The following is a 17,615-nucleotide window of genomic DNA, read 5'->3' on the forward strand; positions in this document are numbered from 1 at the left end:
ATCACACTATCACCTGGATTAGGACATCATGCTCCCCAGGACCAACAGTCAGGAATAGGGACAAAACAAACCTCTCTTTCAAGCAAGAGAAAACGCACACCAAATGCATACATGCAACCGAGAAAGCGTCTCGTTCAGCATCACGAGATACCTCTGCTGAACCAAGGCCGACAGAAGCATTTTAACATGTCGCACCTTTTTCTTGAGTTTTCCCCACTTACTCTTAAAGTGACTTACAAAGCTGACGGTATTTCTGTGGCCTGATCTTGGCTTCTCGTACCCTAGCATACATTTCACACCTATCTCGGGAGGCACTGAGCACTTCCTGCCAAATCCCAAGAGCCCTCAACTCCTGGCTACTTTAGTCCTGATGTTGGGAAGCATGGGCTGTAGATGGGTAGAGGGCAACATGGAAAAAAAGGTCTGTGGCAAGACGATGGAGAAGCAGTACATGGGACAGAGGTGTGTAAGAGACAGCAGGCACTGGAGAGAGTCTGACAGAGACATGTGTTCCCCACATTACGCTTCAAACATAGCGTTGTCATGGACTAAAACTTCATGCGTGCATACGCATGCTGCAATGGAGAGTCGAGGTTTCTCTCTCCTCCACTCAGCAACTCCCAGAAAAACAGCATTCCAAAATCTCATTCCCATTCAAGGGGATCTACTTTAACAACCCCCTCAACACCAACTACTCTTCACTTTTATCCAAGGTAAAGCTGGGGCAGGGCAGGTACACCTGGAGAGGGAATTGAGGTGGCTGGGACAACGGGGAAGGATGGCAGAAGACTGTCACGAGAAGGTGCTGGGTGCAGAACACCATGCTGACACCAGGCTCCCCCAGCGAGGGACCAGTGCACAGGACATACAGAACAAGGACAGGCTCAGCCTCTGCCCCTTATCTGTTCACTTCTAAGCACTGAAACATGCAGAGCTTTTGGAAGAAAATGTTTTAGAAGTTGCCCACAAAGCAAACTTAATATTATTCTGCTTAGAAAGGGCTCTGCTTTGAAGGACGCAGAGAGCGTGCACCACGCAGCGCCCAGCACTTACCTGTGTCGTAGTGAACTACCAAGGACCTAGAATGGTGCCCCGTCTCCAGTGGGTGAAACTCCACTGTCACTTGCATGGCGTCACCAATCCCAAGAGTCCCGACGGAGGGATCGACGGAGAAAGGGCTGCAAGGCAAAGAGAGCTATCAGGACTATTGCGGGAGATTTGGGGACTGTGTTCCTTTGGCAGTCTAGTTCCCTTCAGCTCACTTGCACAAGCAAGGAGCAAACAAACCACAGCCAGCAGAAGACAAACACAACATACAGGATCAGAAACAGAGCGACTGACTCCCGCTTCTGCAGAGATCCAGCCCTCAGAAGATCCCATGGCATAAAATGACCTCATCTCCCCCATGCTCTGCGTCCGATTCTCTGCAGCCTCAGGAGTCCAACTGCTAGCAATACCATCAGAGAACGGCTTGTGAAGAGCACAGAAATGGTAACAGCTATTCGCATGCACAACCTGATGCTGATTTCCTCAGGAATCTGTCTTTTCCTGCCACCCAGAAACCTCACCTCAAGAGATGCAAATGTCAAGGCAATACCTGTTTCAATGAGATCACAGCCTAGAAATCAGACAGAGAATAAAAGTCTTTTTGAAGACCCGGGACTAGTTATGGTTCAATTTGCAGAATCCTTTTTTTTTTTTACCTTGAAAGCATCCTGGTTTAGCCTAAGAAAGGGCGAGTTTTATCGGCATTTCAATGAAAGCTGCTCTAAGAAGAAAAGAACAACAGGAAAAATCTGAATGCAAATGCAGACTGGAGTGATACCACAGCATGGAAACAAAACACAAAAGGAGTATCCCATTTACAGCCTGAACAATTAAATCCCTAGCGAAATGAAGCACCATTAACAGGAGCATAGCAAGGCGAGTTTAACAGGAGGTCTTCTCTCTGTTCACAAGCAACGCAATCTGGGACTCCGGGTTGTACTCCAAGCTCAGTAACTGTTTGCCTGGCCCACCAGACAAAGTCTGTGCAATGTCTTGGAAATAATTATGAAAATGTGTTGGCATACTGTGGATTTAATATGAGCAGTTATGATTTGTCACCAGGTAAACAGCTCTTGGCTGATAGAAACAAAACTCGATGCTTCAATGCTTAGGGCTAAGTCAGATAAAACATGCTTCTGCACAACGGCAGCTGCGCTTCATGGCTCTTGTACAGCCACACTTAGAAAACAAAAGTTACTGGGTTTAGTGCTTTGCTGGTGGTCAATTTGTCACCTTAAAACCACGTTCTGGAGAGTTTTACCATGATTAGAGGACGCAATGCGCACACCAAAATAATGAGAACAACTGGAGCCATGCGCCAGCTGAACTTTGCTCACCTAAGTAGTGACAGCTGATGACATTGCACTCAATAGAGCAGTTGGCAAGGACACTGCAAAAACATGCCTGACTTTACTGGGTATTTAGTTTGGTGGTGACAACTAGATCTGGACAGCCCCGAGGAAAACTGTACACCGATTTGCAAGTTCCTGCCTATGTATTCTCCACAGCGATAAGCAGCAGCCTGCTGAAATAGCATCCTGGAAGCCTGCTTAAATAGCTTTGCCAGGCTTTGGTGGAAGCTCCTCTTGGACCCTCACGTTTCACAGGACCAAAGTAAGAAGTCTTCTTTCAAGCCCTGCTTTCGTGGGGAAGAAATTGAGGCTACTCAGGTGCACCAAGTCAGACAGCGGGTCTTTGCTGCATTCTTGACCTCGGCTCCTACACCAAGACCTCTGGGACCAAACAACTCTCAGCTCATTATCAACCAACTGAACTGGTTTCCTTGCAGATGCGGTGTCAAAAACGCATTACCCTCTCCAATTCAGCAAACCCCAAAATGGGTGACTGCCTTCTGAGACCAAAAGGAACAGCACAGGCTGACTGCAACACCGTTCACATCAGGCATTTGATAGGGGACCACCGGAATACCCTGTGCTGTGGCCTCCCAGAGCACGGGTGTATTGGCTGAGAGTGGTATGCAACCGTTTCAGAAGGTACTTACCATCAGCAGGTTGCAAGCTAGCTACTAACATTCTAGCACTCTCCAGGAAGCCTAGGAGAGATAAAGCTCTAGGAGAAAATGCCCCCAACCCCTGCACCACAGAGTTGCTGCATCTTTTGCCTGTGCCCTCAGTAGCATTCTGCTTGGGGGCTGTAGTGCAGTCTTGAAGCCCGTGTCTGCTCGTCTCCACTTAAGAGCTCATTCTACCTAAGAATATTTGCTCCCAGGGACCAGACCAAACCTACCGGAAAACAAAGTTCCTGGACCACACAGTGTTACTGTCAGGACCTCAGTACCCTCAGCTCTGATCGACTGATCTCCAATTGCTCAGAATTACTTGCCAATAGAGACACAGCTGCTGATAAACTCTTAAATGTCTCTTCCACCAGCTCATAGCTGGTCATTTCCTAACACTGCATTTGGTCTACATGAACTGAGCTCCTAGAGCTGTCATCTGCCACGCACTATCCCATACAGCCCAAGGGCGGTCAGGTTGCCTTCCTTTACTTGTTCTTTCAAACTAACACAATTGGTCTTGTGAGATGCTGTGCTGGAGACACCACTGCAGTATGAAACTTCCCTGCAGCTTGCCGAGTTTTATCGAAGGTTGTATCATGCTTAAAACACTGTAAGCAACTGCCAGACCCACATGTCCTGCCCAGTTCCAGCTATGCCTGCAATACAGCAGCTCAGATGCTCTGGTTCTTTTTTGTTACTGCTTACCAAATCTATAATCACGCAACAGTGTTTTGCACAAGCAAGATGTTGAGTTCCTTTACCTCTGAGTGCTCATGCGGTAGCGGGCCTCCCGGTTCCCGATGTTGCGAACCAGCAGTGTTTTCTGGGTGCTGTACTTGACGGGACAGACACCGAAGTTCAGCTGGTCAGGGAAGTCCAGGATGGCTCGGGCACCTATAGCTCGGATCGGCACAACGAACTTTTCCCTTTCCGTGATGCAGGTGACCTGGTGGAAGTAATCCTGCAGGGAAAGAAGCAATCTCAGCACAGTCCGTTTAGTACCATCCCCACGGCAGAAGGAAAGCTGCTGTTTTCTAGGACTCTAACAGGAGCATCCAATAATATAATAGTCCTTTTTGCCTTAATGACCTTTCAGTCCAGTAGCACGACTTGAACAGGGCTGCTAACTCGCAAAGAAGGAACAACCCCCTTGAGTCACCTGCTTTCCCAGCAAGCTGGCAGATCCAGACAAAAATCATCTGACACTTGGATTCTGAGGCACCAAAATAGAGTCATTTCATGTACGGGATTACAGCAGTAACAAGAACCTGCCTTGATCGCCACTGCAGACTATTAAAGGCACCACTAAGAACCCAGTTGTGCCACAGGGCCAACTCCAATCCCAGCAATGCAGTGACCTCCTTGAAGCTTGGCAGGGGATGCTCAGGTACATTTTCAGAAGGACTTTGCCACATGCATGATCAAGAGTCAGTCTGGTGAAATACTTAACAAGCTGGACACGATAATTGGTTTATATCAGCTGAGTGTAGGGTACAGGTGTATTTCCCACCCCTTCCCATAGCATTATGGAGACAAAGCTGGGGACACACACTCTTAAAAGGCTATCTGATCCACCTCCCCACCCCAGAACTGGCTCAGCTCTGTACCCAAACCACTCAAGAGATATTTGACAAGTACTTGAAAGCACTAACAACTCCACCCCTGCCCTCAGCAGCCTGTTCCAGCTCTGGCCTAGGCTTAAAGAGAGCTCTTCCTCTGTCTAATCTCAATTTCCCTTTACATCTCCTGCTAGCCTCAGGGGAGGCAGCAAACAGCTTTGCTTCCTCTCCGCTGCATGGCTGATGTCTTCATCACCTCTCTTTTGTACAGTCTCCAGAATAAGCGACTTGCTGCCTTGCTAGCATGCCTCCCTGAGGAAGGTCAGACATCCCGACCAGAGCAAACTCAGCTCTGCTATTCCCAGTCATTGGCTTGCTCAGAAAAGAGCCAGACAGACACACCCCCCCCCTCAAGCTGTCTGGCATTTAGCAGTAGGGAGGTGAATCCAATCACCAAAATCATTCTGCTGTAGGGTTGAGCAGATCGATCTCCAGATCTACAGTGTGGCATAGCTGGGCTGGAAGTATCACCTTGCCCCCCGCTGAAAGCAGTGGTAAAACTGTTTAGTAGGGCCAGGAGCCATTACCTCCAGCAGCTCTTATTGACCAGTTGATAAAAGCTCTGCCTCTTATCACTCACTTCCTCTCCTGATCTTTTTTCCACTCAGTGCTTTTATCTCGTTTGGTATTTTTATAATTGTTGAAGCAGCAAGCAAACAATTTAGGATTTGCACGCAGCAGCAAACCCCCTCAACCAGACAAGATTCGGATTCCTCTGCCCTTGGGATTTCCTGCTCCCATACCCATCCTCTCCAAGCCTGCAAGGGACCTACAGCAGCCAGACGAGGCACAGACACATACCTACAGCTTCAGCACAACAGCTAACACCCAGCGCCTACCAACCGCCTGCTCGGCTGGGGTTTAAGGTTGCAGTAACAGACGCTGTCACATCCAAGGTGGAAAAAGAATAAAGAAGGATCTTTTATTCTGGGTATCTCAAATATTCACACTGGATATTGCAGAAGGGCTTTTGCTTCTCATATTTGGAAGGTACAATACCAGGAAAGGAACTGCAGCAAACGACCTACAGACTGGAAGATCACATTTCAGGAATGCATTTCATCTTCAGCAAGGCCTTCTGAATTAGCAATTTTGTACTCAACCTTGCAGCCTAAGCCCTCTAAAATAAAAGCTATGGGCAGTCCATGTGAATTTAAAGCACCTATTAGCTGGGTACTTCACATCCTGGACTGTTTAGATCCTCAGAAACTGCATTAGCAAATAAAGAATCCTATTTACTTATTTTTTTGTTATTTTGGCCACACTACTGTAACAAAGGCATTGTAAATCCAATTGAAATCTGCGTGCCTTATTAAGTCTGGGCATGCCATATTTACTTATCTCTCCCTTCCAGATGCCAGGTAGACAGAGGAGGACGCAAGGAGTTCAGATCAGCAGGGGGATAAAGAAAAAAGAAAACTTCAACAACTGGAGCCATTTGAGGGAAGTAAAAGGAAACAATTTTCAAGCCGTTGTCATTGCTAAGGAATGGATCAACGGCAATGTAAATAAGAGCCCAAGGAATCAATCCTCCCCAAAAGCAAGCACAGGCAGCCTTCCCAGCTCCATTGCCAGTGAGGGGCACTGGGACTGCCTGCACAGCAGCGCCTGGGGAAGGGACTTCTCCAGGTGTGCGAAGACAAGGCTAAAGCAACAAGGATTTGGCCTCGCAGAGACAACCACGACCTTTGAGAGAGAAAGCTGCCTCTTGCCATTCACGTACACGCATGTTGTGTGCTGAGCCCCTTCTCCAGGGACACCCTGGGACGCTGCATCCTCTACAAAGCCTGACTCAAAGCACTTCAGCACGTGCTGACCCTTCAACCGCGCTCTAGGACCCCAAAGTGGGACCTCGCAGCAAAGTTGAATGCAGCGTCAGGCCAAACGGGGGGGGAAAAAACCAAGGAAAGAGGGCTGCTAGGCAGAAGCTGGCTGCTCACGCTGCTGTGAATCCATGGTCCTGTAAGCTTTTGAAAGCTGAATCGCCCTCCCCTGGAAAATCAAGGCTGCAATTCTCCACTGCAGCACTGCCCTGTCTTACCAACTCTGCTATGCACTTACTCACAGTCTAGGGGTACAGTCCAAGCCAGTTTAAAATCTTGTTTGACTTTGCAACTGCAAACCCTTAGCAGGCTGTTTAAAACCAGGTCTCTAAGTAAACGTGCCTGGGTGAGGGAGGGGTCGCATCACTTCCATGCTTTAAAGACCGTTGTGTTTAGATGCAGCTTCAGGCTATAGATTTTCATGAAAATACAACTTCATGCTTCATACAGCTCCGCTCTCAGTTTCAGGGAAAATACAGTTCATTGTACGATAGTTCCTCTTCTCTTACTCCCCTTTGATAAGCAGTAAGTTACAAGCTCTGGCCTGCAAAGCATCACCAATGGCATTTGAATTAGCACCCACTGAAATTAAAGCAACTGCTTGTATCAAAGGTGTCACTTCAAGCTCTTTGCAAACTCAGGCTAACATCCATTACTGTCACAGAGATAGCAGCCTTAACTGCCCAGTATGCCAGCAAACTCGGATGTCAGTTTTACTGTAGAACCGATCCTAAACACCTCACTGGGTTCCTTGCAGCAGGCAACTGCAAAGAAGAGATCCTTGTAGCAGGAGGTAGCATAGTAAGTCAAACAGGGCAAGCTCCCTGCTGAAACCATGATACCATCAAGGCTGGAAAATAAGGGCTGTTAAAAGAGAGGAGGGAGGCTGGAGGATGAAGATGGCTTCAGACGAGAAGGGGTACCCCTCCTCCTGCCTCCCTCAGCTACCAAGTCACAGGATGCTTTGAAATCAGCCCCTTCGCTCCAGGTTCATTTTGCGCAGGGCCATTTGCCTTGATCTTCTGCCCCTTTCCTCCTCCCAGGAGTGTTCTTAAAATTATACTTGGAATAGCTTCCGTGTGCTACAAAACATCTAACACGGCTGGACTGAATTTTAAAGGAGTTCATTTCAGTAATGCAATAACTCATCGTCCTGTCATATTTCATATTAATCAATGAGCATTAATTCAGCCTCCACTGAGCATCGGCAATGAGTTTTGCAAACCTTACAGACTGAACTTGGATTGCCCGAAAATATTGTATTGCTACAGTGAAAAGAGCAAGAGGACAAAACAGAATAGGCTGTGCTGTGGTTCTGTAGTCGTCTTCCTTCCTTCTTCCTTTAAGATAATCTATTGATAAGCCTAAAGAACACACAAACGTCAGTATTTCTGGCTGTTGTTTATTTGCCAGTCAGTTCCACGATGGTTTCCAGTTAGGCAGAGACTGTCAGACCATCGCGCAAGGACACCCGGGAACACAGGTGGCACGAGAACACCCCCGCTGTACAACCGGAGCCATAAAACAGAAATGCGTCAATCAGAAGCAGCAAGAACAACTAATTGCATATGTTGCCCAACAGAAGAGTTAGCATTTCATATTTGTAACACAAGTGCCAATAAACAAAGAGACATGTCAGCTATTTATTCACTGACAGTCCAATCACGTGGCACATTCCCAAATGACTGCGAGACAATAGGAAACTGCTCATTTTTCAAGAAAGGCCTGCATGGCACATGGCATTTCAGCCACTAACAACTCCCATGGTCCTTTTAGTTAGGGCTTAGCTGCAATTTTACTCCCCTGAATCGTGAGCGACTTCACTGAAGTCAGACGTACCCTGGGGAAGAACAGATTCAAATCAAGAGAATTACAGAAACCAGCTCCACACCAGGAAGACTCGCCAACCTTGACAGAGGGGTTTGTACCTGCATCCCGATTCACTGGGTTGTCCACAATCCCAGTGGATCATGGAGCAGCAGAGAGGCAGAGGTTGTGCCAAGGGAGCACTCATAAGCCTTCCACAGCTAAACCACAGATATTCTGCATGCAAGCAACTGCAAGCCCAACGCAGGTGGCTTTACAGAACCATTTCCCAGAGCCTGCCTCTTCGCTAAGGGGTTTTCAAGGTGCTGTGCACCTCCTGACCGTGCTACTGATGCATTTCTAGCTGAGCTAAAGCACTTGGGTACTTCGTTGACTCACGCTCCACCAAGGACGAGACAAAATGTTCGATTTGTACAAAATGATTCTGCTGTATAAACCCCCACGTGCTCCTCACCGAGCAGCACGCACCCCTCTACCAATGCCCTGCACAACCCCTGCACGGGGCACAAAACCCAGTTCAGCAGAAACCCGCCAGGCTGTCGCCGAAGCTGTGTGGAGGACCTCTCGCTGGCAGAGCTCCCTACTCCAGATGCTCATCTGTTCAAGGGCAAGACAAGGGACAAAGTATTGGACATTAGTGCTCTTGGCAGTTATCTCACCCTACTTCTACTTGTGGTGATGTTCACGTGTTGCTCTGCTGCCTCTCAAAACTTGAAGAGCAGCACTTTGCCACCCTTCATGGGCACCCATTTACCTCTTCCACCCCAAAGATGAACACTAATTTATACTAACAAATCACATTTTAAAGGCACCAGTGTACTTTGCAAAGCCTACCTCAGTGACATTAAGCTCTCGTGTCACTTGGGTAGCATGGAGAACTGCCCGAGGCCAACATAATTTTTACCCTAAATATTAATGATGTTAAATAATTTCTCAGTCCCTCCAAAGGAACAGATTATTTCACAAGCATGGGGAGCCAGGCACCACAGGGCATTTCCTCTTCAGTTTTCTATATCCATACTGTTTGAGGACAGGACAAAGTGTTAAACTGAATCTAAGCTGCAAATGGAAGATGAGAAAACAGCTATGCCCAAAGAGATCTTGCACCTCTGGCCTGCTGCAGAAACACCAGCTGGCTCAGAGCTATCCCCTAACCTTGCCTCTCCAACAAAGTCATGCGAAAAACAGTGCTAAGGGGTGGGAGGGTGCTGGTGGAAGGAGTCAGCCTGCCTGTCTTTGTCTGCCCGCAATGCTTCCTCCCTTCCCTGCCATGGACTAAATCCTCTGTATTAACAAGCCTCCAGGTAACAGCACCGACCCTTCGCATCACAGCACTGAGAATCAGACTTGCCAGGGCCACAGCACTGGTGTTCAAACCTCCAAGCAAAAGTATGTGTGGCACGGAATAGGCGCCAGGTGACAGAGCAACCACAATAACACGCATGAAGACACAGCCACACCGGTATTACTGCCCACAGGCTCTGGGGTAAGGGGTCTGCCTGCAGACTGTACCTGCCCCTTTAGTCCTATACGTGCTCTGCCAGGCTGATGTCTCACCGTCATCTGCAGCACATCAACCTCCCGCTGAGTTAAGGACATCTAGAGCTCAGTGGCTCTGCACCAGCCTGGCTCCCTGCCACGGGCACAGCACTCCCTCTCCCCTACACTCGCAGCTGGATCGCAGACAGGCAAGTATCCTCAGGGACAGCACGGCTGCAAGGTTTGGAAACACAGGGGATGAAAAAGCATCATCTTTGCTCCAGTCCAGAGCCAGGCAGGGAAGTGGCTGCCAAGTGGGAAAGAGAAAACCTCTCTGGATCTACTCATGCCTCTAGGATTTTCCATAAGAATTACACCCCTGCCATTGAGATGGCTAAACATCTTATCAACACCCCTCCCTGCCACTTTCCTACTGTTCCACGTGCACCTTCCCTCACGAACGCTCAAGAAAGCACAGGGAGGGAAAGCACAGCCTGCGAGTCCCTGCTGCAGCGCCTAGCAGCACCCTGCAATGCCAAGATGTGACCAGCTGCAGCCTGGAGCAGACCTCACAGCAAGGGGTGGACTAAAACCGGCATGCAAAAAAAGCGATTACTTTAGACACAACGTTCAGCTGTGTCACTACTGTGTCCAACGTGATGTACATTAAGGTGACTGCAGTTTTCAAAGGTGGTGGTCCTCACTCTGATCAGGCTTACTTCGGGTCCCCCAAATAACAGGTCACTTTTAAACAGAGCCTTGTATTTATAATTAGTGGAGCAAACCCATAATTATGCAGCAACGGACAGATACTAGAAACCAACACCTTGAGAGGCTGCCCCACCACAGACAGTAGACTCTCTTATCCCTGAAGCCAATAGACGTTACGTTAAATGTGCCAGCGCTGAAGGATAAAAACAGTCTGGAACACGGAAGAGCCTCCAGCCTGTGAGAGCATAATCTTCACCATGGGCAAAGAGTTTCCCCCAGTTCGAGATCCAGTGCAACCCCACCAAAACCAGGACAGTTCCACAAACCCCACACCAGATGCCCTGGTCTGAATCAGGCCCTGCAGGTGCACCTTCCCCTGAAGGCACCGACCTCTTGGCACCTCCAGTCTTACCTTGTTCTCCTCAGGGGTGAAAAGAATGCGGAAAGTGGAACGCATGCCAGGTGCTACCTTACGGTACACATCCCTGGGGCTGATCAACTTGAAATAAGGTGAGCTCTCCAGGACGACCTTCACCAGCCGAGGAACCTGCAGGAAAGACATGAAACTATGACTTTGCCAGTTGTGGAAACACGAGGAGAAGAGACCTAGCCATGCCCTGGTGACATCCTTCCTCAACCACCTTTCCAAAGCACTTTTACCTCTCAAGGTACATACACATAATACACAAGGGTGGACCTGAATCCCTTCTGCCAGGGGAAAATAGCTCCAGGCCAGAGGCAGTAGGGCAATGCCCTGCTGTGAAGGAAGTGCCAAGCAGATAAGACACCAGCAGCATGGCGATACGATACCATAATCAAGTCATCTGCATAGTCAACAAACCCAGAGAACCTGCTTGCTTCTGCCTGCGCACATCCATGCCATCACACCTCTAAAGGGGGAATGTATCATCTGAAGGCAAAACAGGACGTGTTATACTGGGGCAAGGAAGAAATTCACTTCTAACATACCGGGTTTGAGCAGGGCAGTCAAGCTGCAATGCTACAGAGTCATGCAGGCAGACCAACAAGAGAAGGAGACCACAGACATTGTGGCCTTACTGGGAATAAAAGCAAGCTGAGGAGCAAAAGGAGGAACATAGGAAAACAAAGGGACAACCCCAGAAACAAGGAGATGGCTAAGAGAATTTAAAGGGGGCTGTAGAGAAGCAAGGAAGAAGCATGATACTCTACAAGGAAAGGCTGATGCAGAAGATCAGAGCAGTCAACTTACCACAACAATGGCAAGCCAGACGACCCCCCCAGGCTGTGCCTATCAATTATGGGCTTCAAAGGCATTTTCTGCCTTGAGATGCATGACCAGCACTGACTCACAGTGTGGTTTCATTACTAAAAGCCAATCTCAGCTCTCCGGAGCCTCTTGCTGCCTGCTGATTGTAGCCAGGCAGCTGCCAGTGCAGGCAAGGCAGATCTCTGGGCATTCCTCCCCACACCCGGGAGTCCCTGCAGGCACCCTGCTGCAAGTTTCTGCCCTCTGGGATGCCACAAACACAGAGACTGCACACAGGCATTTTCTAGCACACGGATATCAACCCCTGAGCACCAAACCTCATCTCAGAAAGTCTAAAACAGGTGATTTTGACTGACAGGCAGCTTCACTGGGAAACAACGAACCCACATGAGGCTTGGCAAAAGTGGAGATTCATTCTGCACCACCCACCCGAGCCTGATAACCCACGGCTGAGGCAGTCCTGAACTCTCCAAACACTCTTTGCTCCCAGCAATGCCCTGGGGCAGCGAGTTCCCAGAGCCAATTTCACACTGCAGACAAACATTTTGGTCACCAAGTCCCTTGGGAGATGAGTTAAGACCTTCAGCAAAAGCCACCCAGAAGACGTGAGGAGCAGCCTGAAGACAGAAAAGCACTCGTACAAAACACAGGTACAAACAGGAAGTATGTAGCAAAGCGCTTCTGTATTTGAATGATTACAGAGCCTCTCTTTGGAATACACTTTGCTGTCAGCTGGATTTTGATGGAGCAGACAGCACCAGGCTACCATGCAGTATAAGTCAGTATGATCCAGAAGAATCTGGGAAACTGGTGAGAAAACTGAGACAGAGCACATGTTGCTTTTCTCTAGGACATTATCAAAAGCCAACGAAAGTAAAATATAATAACCTCTCTTAGGACTATCATCTCTAACTTTGTGTACTTAAATATGCCAAGGATTTTCCTTAGAGCCGATCTTACTTTCACACCAGCACTATCCCATGGTTGAGGTCTTACTAGCTTCAAAACGAATTCGTTTTGGAAAAAAAATCAACAGTTCACACATTGCCTCCTCTTTACAGGGCATACAAATCCCAAGGTGCAGCTGTACAAGTTTAGGATTTTTTACCGGGAAAGGCAGAAATGTTGATGCAGATCTTCTTTTCCACTTGAGGAAGCAGGAATAGAGCAAATTAACTGTTTGCCTATTGGCTGGTACTTGGCAAAGACAAACATTTTGAAGTGCCACATGGATAACGGAGCAACTGAAGCCAAAAGACTTAGTGGGAATGAAGCAGAGCCATAGGGAAAGAGAAACTGAGGCACACTTTAATCAGGAAAGGATACCTACAGCAAAGAGTGCCCAGAATCACTGTGGACCACATAAATGGTATCCCTGGGGCATGGGCATCCACGCTGCATCTTTCCAATATCCCTGAGCTGAACGCCAGACCAGGAATGGCGCAGCACTCTCCAGGAATAACTGAGGGGCCATGCCTGCATCCTCCCTTGCCAAAGGGGCTTCTTTTCAACCGGGTCCCTGTCAAAACCTGTCATCTCACAATATACTTTGACTTCTCTTGCTGTTCCTCCACCTGCCATATGCCCCAACAGCGCTTTTTTGTCCACCTGTTTCCCCCAACAGGGAGATTTGGAGAGGGGGTTAATTCACCTGCTCTCGTGCACACTTCCACCTTCCCATCCTGCCGCCCTCCTCTCATGGATACGTCTTACTCTTCAGTACACAAGACTGTCTTTAATTACACCTTTCTTTTTCTGACCCTTCTCTGCTTCCAGCACACTTACTGCTAAGTGTCAAGAGAAACCCTTGCCTGTACAATGTTCTCTCCCAGAGCACCTTCTAACTCAGCTCCTTTCCTCGCTCCTCTCTTTTCCCACCACCTTGCTCTTGGCACATGCCTCACTCCAGCAAATATTTCCCCTGATGAAATTCAGAAGGTCTCAATTCTCCTCTTTACAGTGGAACAAAATTGCTGACGTTTTTCAACTTTTCCCTTCTCAACTTCCTTGGGAAATCTCAAAATGATCACAATTTTTTCAAGGAAAGGTGGAGACCTTCAAGAGCATGTTACTGTGGATGGGCTGTGGTTCTCCAAAGGGAAAGCAGAGAGCCACGTTGCCTTAGAAGAACCTGGGCAGAACTGAATTAAACTTACCAGGAGCCTAAAGTGGCCCCTAAAGGCCTCCCACTGCTCCTGCTAAATCAGTCCGCTTCCACTGCTGTTTCAAAACACCCTTTCTGGAGTGCTAACACCACTAATTGTAACTTATTCCAGCATAAAGCGGAGAAGACTCAACCCCTGTGCTCTAACAGTGAGCTGCAGAGGCAGCTAAACAGGTTGTGAGAGGCAGAGATGCCCTGCCAGAAACCAAGGTTAACCAAGGAGCCACCAGGACACGATACACACTCGAGGTAAAGCATGAGGGCAGATACGGACTGTACAGCCCTCGACATTCCCCTCAGTCCGGGGATTTCGAGAGGAAGGATGCTGACTAGAAAAGCTCCTTTGGGCTAGATACCACCAACGCATGGCCAAAATCAGGGGGAGAATCTCCAGCATGGGAAGATTTCCACCAGCTTGCAAAATAAAGGTGGTGAGACATTTTATTCTGATGTGCTGCGCTGCAGCAGATAACTTGCTATGCTGTATACCACGTGAATTACACTGCTCTCCTCTTCCAGCACGGCATTAAACCTCCACGTCCCAGCACTTACCTTGTCGGTGTTCCTCAGAATCAGCGGCGCTTCATAGACCTCGCAGGGGACGTAGCTCTGAAACACCACCTCTGATGGAAAAGGCTGAAACAAGCTCTGGTCCAGGTCAACTGAGGAGAACTGGAGATGCAAGAGAGAGCAGTGAGAGGTTCAGCTGCTGGGAAGAAGATTCATGAATGAGATTCCTACATTGATCTCCTGGGAAGTACAGTCTCTTGGTGAGTACGTCTGCCCAGCTCACACTAGGGAAACAGGAGCTCACCCACCTGTGTTCTGAGCTCAGCAAAAGTTTCTGGGCCACGCTGAGCGCGCTCAAGCTAAGAAGCTCCTTTGGTAGGTGTTTCTCCAGGTTTCCTTCTCCAAAATACAAGGCAGCGCTTACCTCCAGCAGAGCCCTGTGCTAACGGGGTCACACAGCTCCGGAGCACTTACTGAAAGAGCCATGAGCGCTCACGGAGAAAGCGAAACCCAAGAATTTACGTGAGACTCCGTGGGAAACCATTTCAGGATGATCTTTATTCTGAGACAGAGAGACCAAGTCCCACACATCCCCAGATATCATTTTTTGATATAGAGCCTAGAAATCAGTAAGAAGAGAACAGTACCAGAGGAGGTAAGGCCAACAAGAAAGTAACAGTAGTTAGGAAAAAGACATGTGAGGGGAACATTGGATGGTGATAAGGTTCAGCTCTTTTCTCAGCATTACTGGGCAACTTGAGTAAGACTGGACTTGAGATCTCCTTTTGCCATGAGCTTTAAAAGGGATTCTTTACTGTATTCTATTATTGCTCTTAATTAACACCACTGCAGAAGCATGGCTGAAAACATACACAAACAGCAAATGCTTACAGAGCACAGGCATTACTTTGAGGAAATTCCTCCCTGCTTTGTCTCCCCTCTTCCAGCTGCACTGCTCCCCCTCGAAAAACATGGGCAGGTCTCCATGTGTGGCGGCGGCACACTGCCAGTTAGTTGTGCACTCGTCTGACGCATTCCCAACCTCCCGTGCTGTCTAGGGCAATCCTTAACCAATTCGTTACAGGTCTCTGGCTGGCAATTTTCCACTCAACAGTCTACCTCAGCAATCTACCCATTTGGACTGCGTGTTGTACTGAGCAGTCCTGTAAGAAAAGCAGCTTTAAAGTAAACGTTGATCCAGATAAAGCACCTCCACATCGCCTCTGCCTAGCGTGATTCCCCTGTATATCTGGCAGCCTGCAAATTCTAACACCCTGCAAGGGTCCCACACATTGTTCCAACCCAAAGCATTAATGCAATTGGTTTTGTTAAATCTTGAGTAATTACCGTAGGCCCTCAGCTTTCAAAGGCCAATGCTGCCACCGTTGAGGGAGTCCTATGGCCCCAAGCATTTGCCAGCAACTGTACCGAAGCGAGATGTGACTATTTCAGCAGGAGGATGGAAAATGGCAAGCTCGCACCCTGGTGTCCTGCCCCAGCCTTCCCCCAGTATCGGGCTTTAGCACTGGTAGCTAAATTCCAGCAAAACCCACCAAGTTCAGCAGAGGTTATTCGTATTGGCTACTAAGCATATCAGGACTTCAATGCCTCATGGGGGAAAAATGTTTTACTTTTCCCCCAGCAGAAGGAACTCCACCACCACCAGCAGTTCACAGAATCACTAAGGTTGGAAAAGACCTCTAAGATCATCAAGTCTAACCACCAACCCAACCCCACCATGCCCACTAAACCATGTCCCGCAGTGCCACGTCCACACATTCCTTGAACACCTCCAGGGATGGTGACTCCACCACCTCCCTGGGCAGCCTGTTCCAATGCTTCACTGCTCTCTCTGGAAAGACATTTTTCCTAACATCCAGTCTAAACCTCCCCTGGCGCAACTTGAGGTCATTTCTTCTTGTCCTATCGCTAGTCACTCGAGAGTTGGGAAGGACAACAGGACCTAGTCACCGAGGTATTCAGAGAAGCTGGAGTCAGGCCTGTCACAAGCACGCACCCTCTTCAAATGTCACCAACAGCAAGGAAAAGGGCAGGAAAAGGCTACCTTTTGATGGGAGGTTTCACTCATGTCTAGAAGCTGGATAATCCGGGGCCGCCTCATCTCCCGAGTGCTGGCCAGCCTCTGCTCCGTGGTGAGAGACATCTCCTTCAGGAAGGCCGAGGGAGTCAGCTGAAATGCAAAACACCAGCAAGAGTTACACAGATGCCTTTGGTCAGAAAGACTTTTCTTCTTCAACTGCCACTGATGAATAATTTGTGATCACAGCCACTAGGATAGTCCTGGAAGTCCCCTAAGTTACCTGCTGAAATATTTAACATCAGTAAATTAATGATATAGAGCTGAACACACACGCTCTAACCAAGTGGCTCTACCCTGCCGTTAGCTTCTCCTTCGTGATTTGATGTGACATGTTTGGGGATTTCTGCTCTTCGGACATTTGTTTTCTCTTTAGTTTTGCTGGATTGAGCCAGATTGAGCCTTTGAAGAGAGTGGCAAGGAGTTATCAGAAATCCCTAAACTCCATCCTTCACAGTGCTGCTAGACAACAGGAGGGGAAGGCGAAGGAGGGACACAGGGGGAGTTTCCAGCCTTAACACAGGTCCTGCCCAGCCACAGCAGGTACTTACAGTTACAGACTCCTCTGTCTCTCTGACTAGCTTCGGAAAACGAGGTGCTACCACTTTGCTCTGGAATCCATCAGCCATTTTGGAAGACCCCATGGACAGATGCATCTTGCCAGTGGCCATCTCTCAGCTCACCTGGAAGGAGCAACAACGGAACTTTGAAACTCTAGAATCCCATTCACGGCAGAGCCAGAGGACACACCCACGTCTCCAGGCTGCAGCATCCTTCCGAAGTAGAGAACTTAAGGCCTCCTCCCCACCCTGTTCCGTGATTAGACCATATTTAAGTGGCACAGTCAACATTCATAGCAGTAAAACCCCAGAACAAACATTCCCTGAGCCAAAACAGCCTCTTGCTGTGGGTGCTGTCCCACGAGCCACAAACACACACCAGGGCCTGCTGGCATTTCTCACCTTCCCCGGCTCCCATTACTTTTGGAATCCCATTTACTGGAATTATTAACCCAATCTCTATTAGCAGCCAAACTGTCCTTTATTCCTTTTTACAAGTTTTCCGGTG

At 48.5% G+C, this 17,615-nt stretch overlaps 1 protein-coding gene across 1 annotated transcript in view; it reads right to left on the reverse strand.

Moving 5' to 3' along the window:
- Positions 1–17,202, reverse strand: part of LOC132317393 (hydrocephalus-inducing protein homolog) — a 43,066-nt gene extending 25,864 nt beyond the window's left edge. Inside the window, exons 1-6 of the mRNA XM_059820430.1 lie at positions 17,099–17,202; positions 16,515–16,640; positions 14,492–14,611; positions 10,939–11,073; positions 3,829–4,028; positions 1,054–1,178 (exon numbers count right to left, since the gene is read on the reverse strand). Of these exons, the coding sequence (XP_059676413.1) occupies positions 1,054–1,178; positions 3,829–4,028; positions 10,939–11,073; positions 14,492–14,611; positions 16,515–16,640; positions 17,099–17,191 (799 nt within the window). The 5' untranslated portion in view covers positions 17,192–17,202. The remainder of the gene's footprint in view (positions 1–1,053; positions 1,179–3,828; positions 4,029–10,938; positions 11,074–14,491; positions 14,612–16,514; positions 16,641–17,098) is intronic.
- Positions 17,203–17,615: the final 413 nt, after the last annotated feature.

Source organism: Gavia stellata, chromosome 8, assembly GCF_030936135.1.
Source record: "Gavia stellata isolate bGavSte3 chromosome 8, bGavSte3.hap2, whole genome shotgun sequence".
Taxonomy (NCBI): Eukaryota; Metazoa; Chordata; class Aves; order Gaviiformes; family Gaviidae; genus Gavia; species Gavia stellata.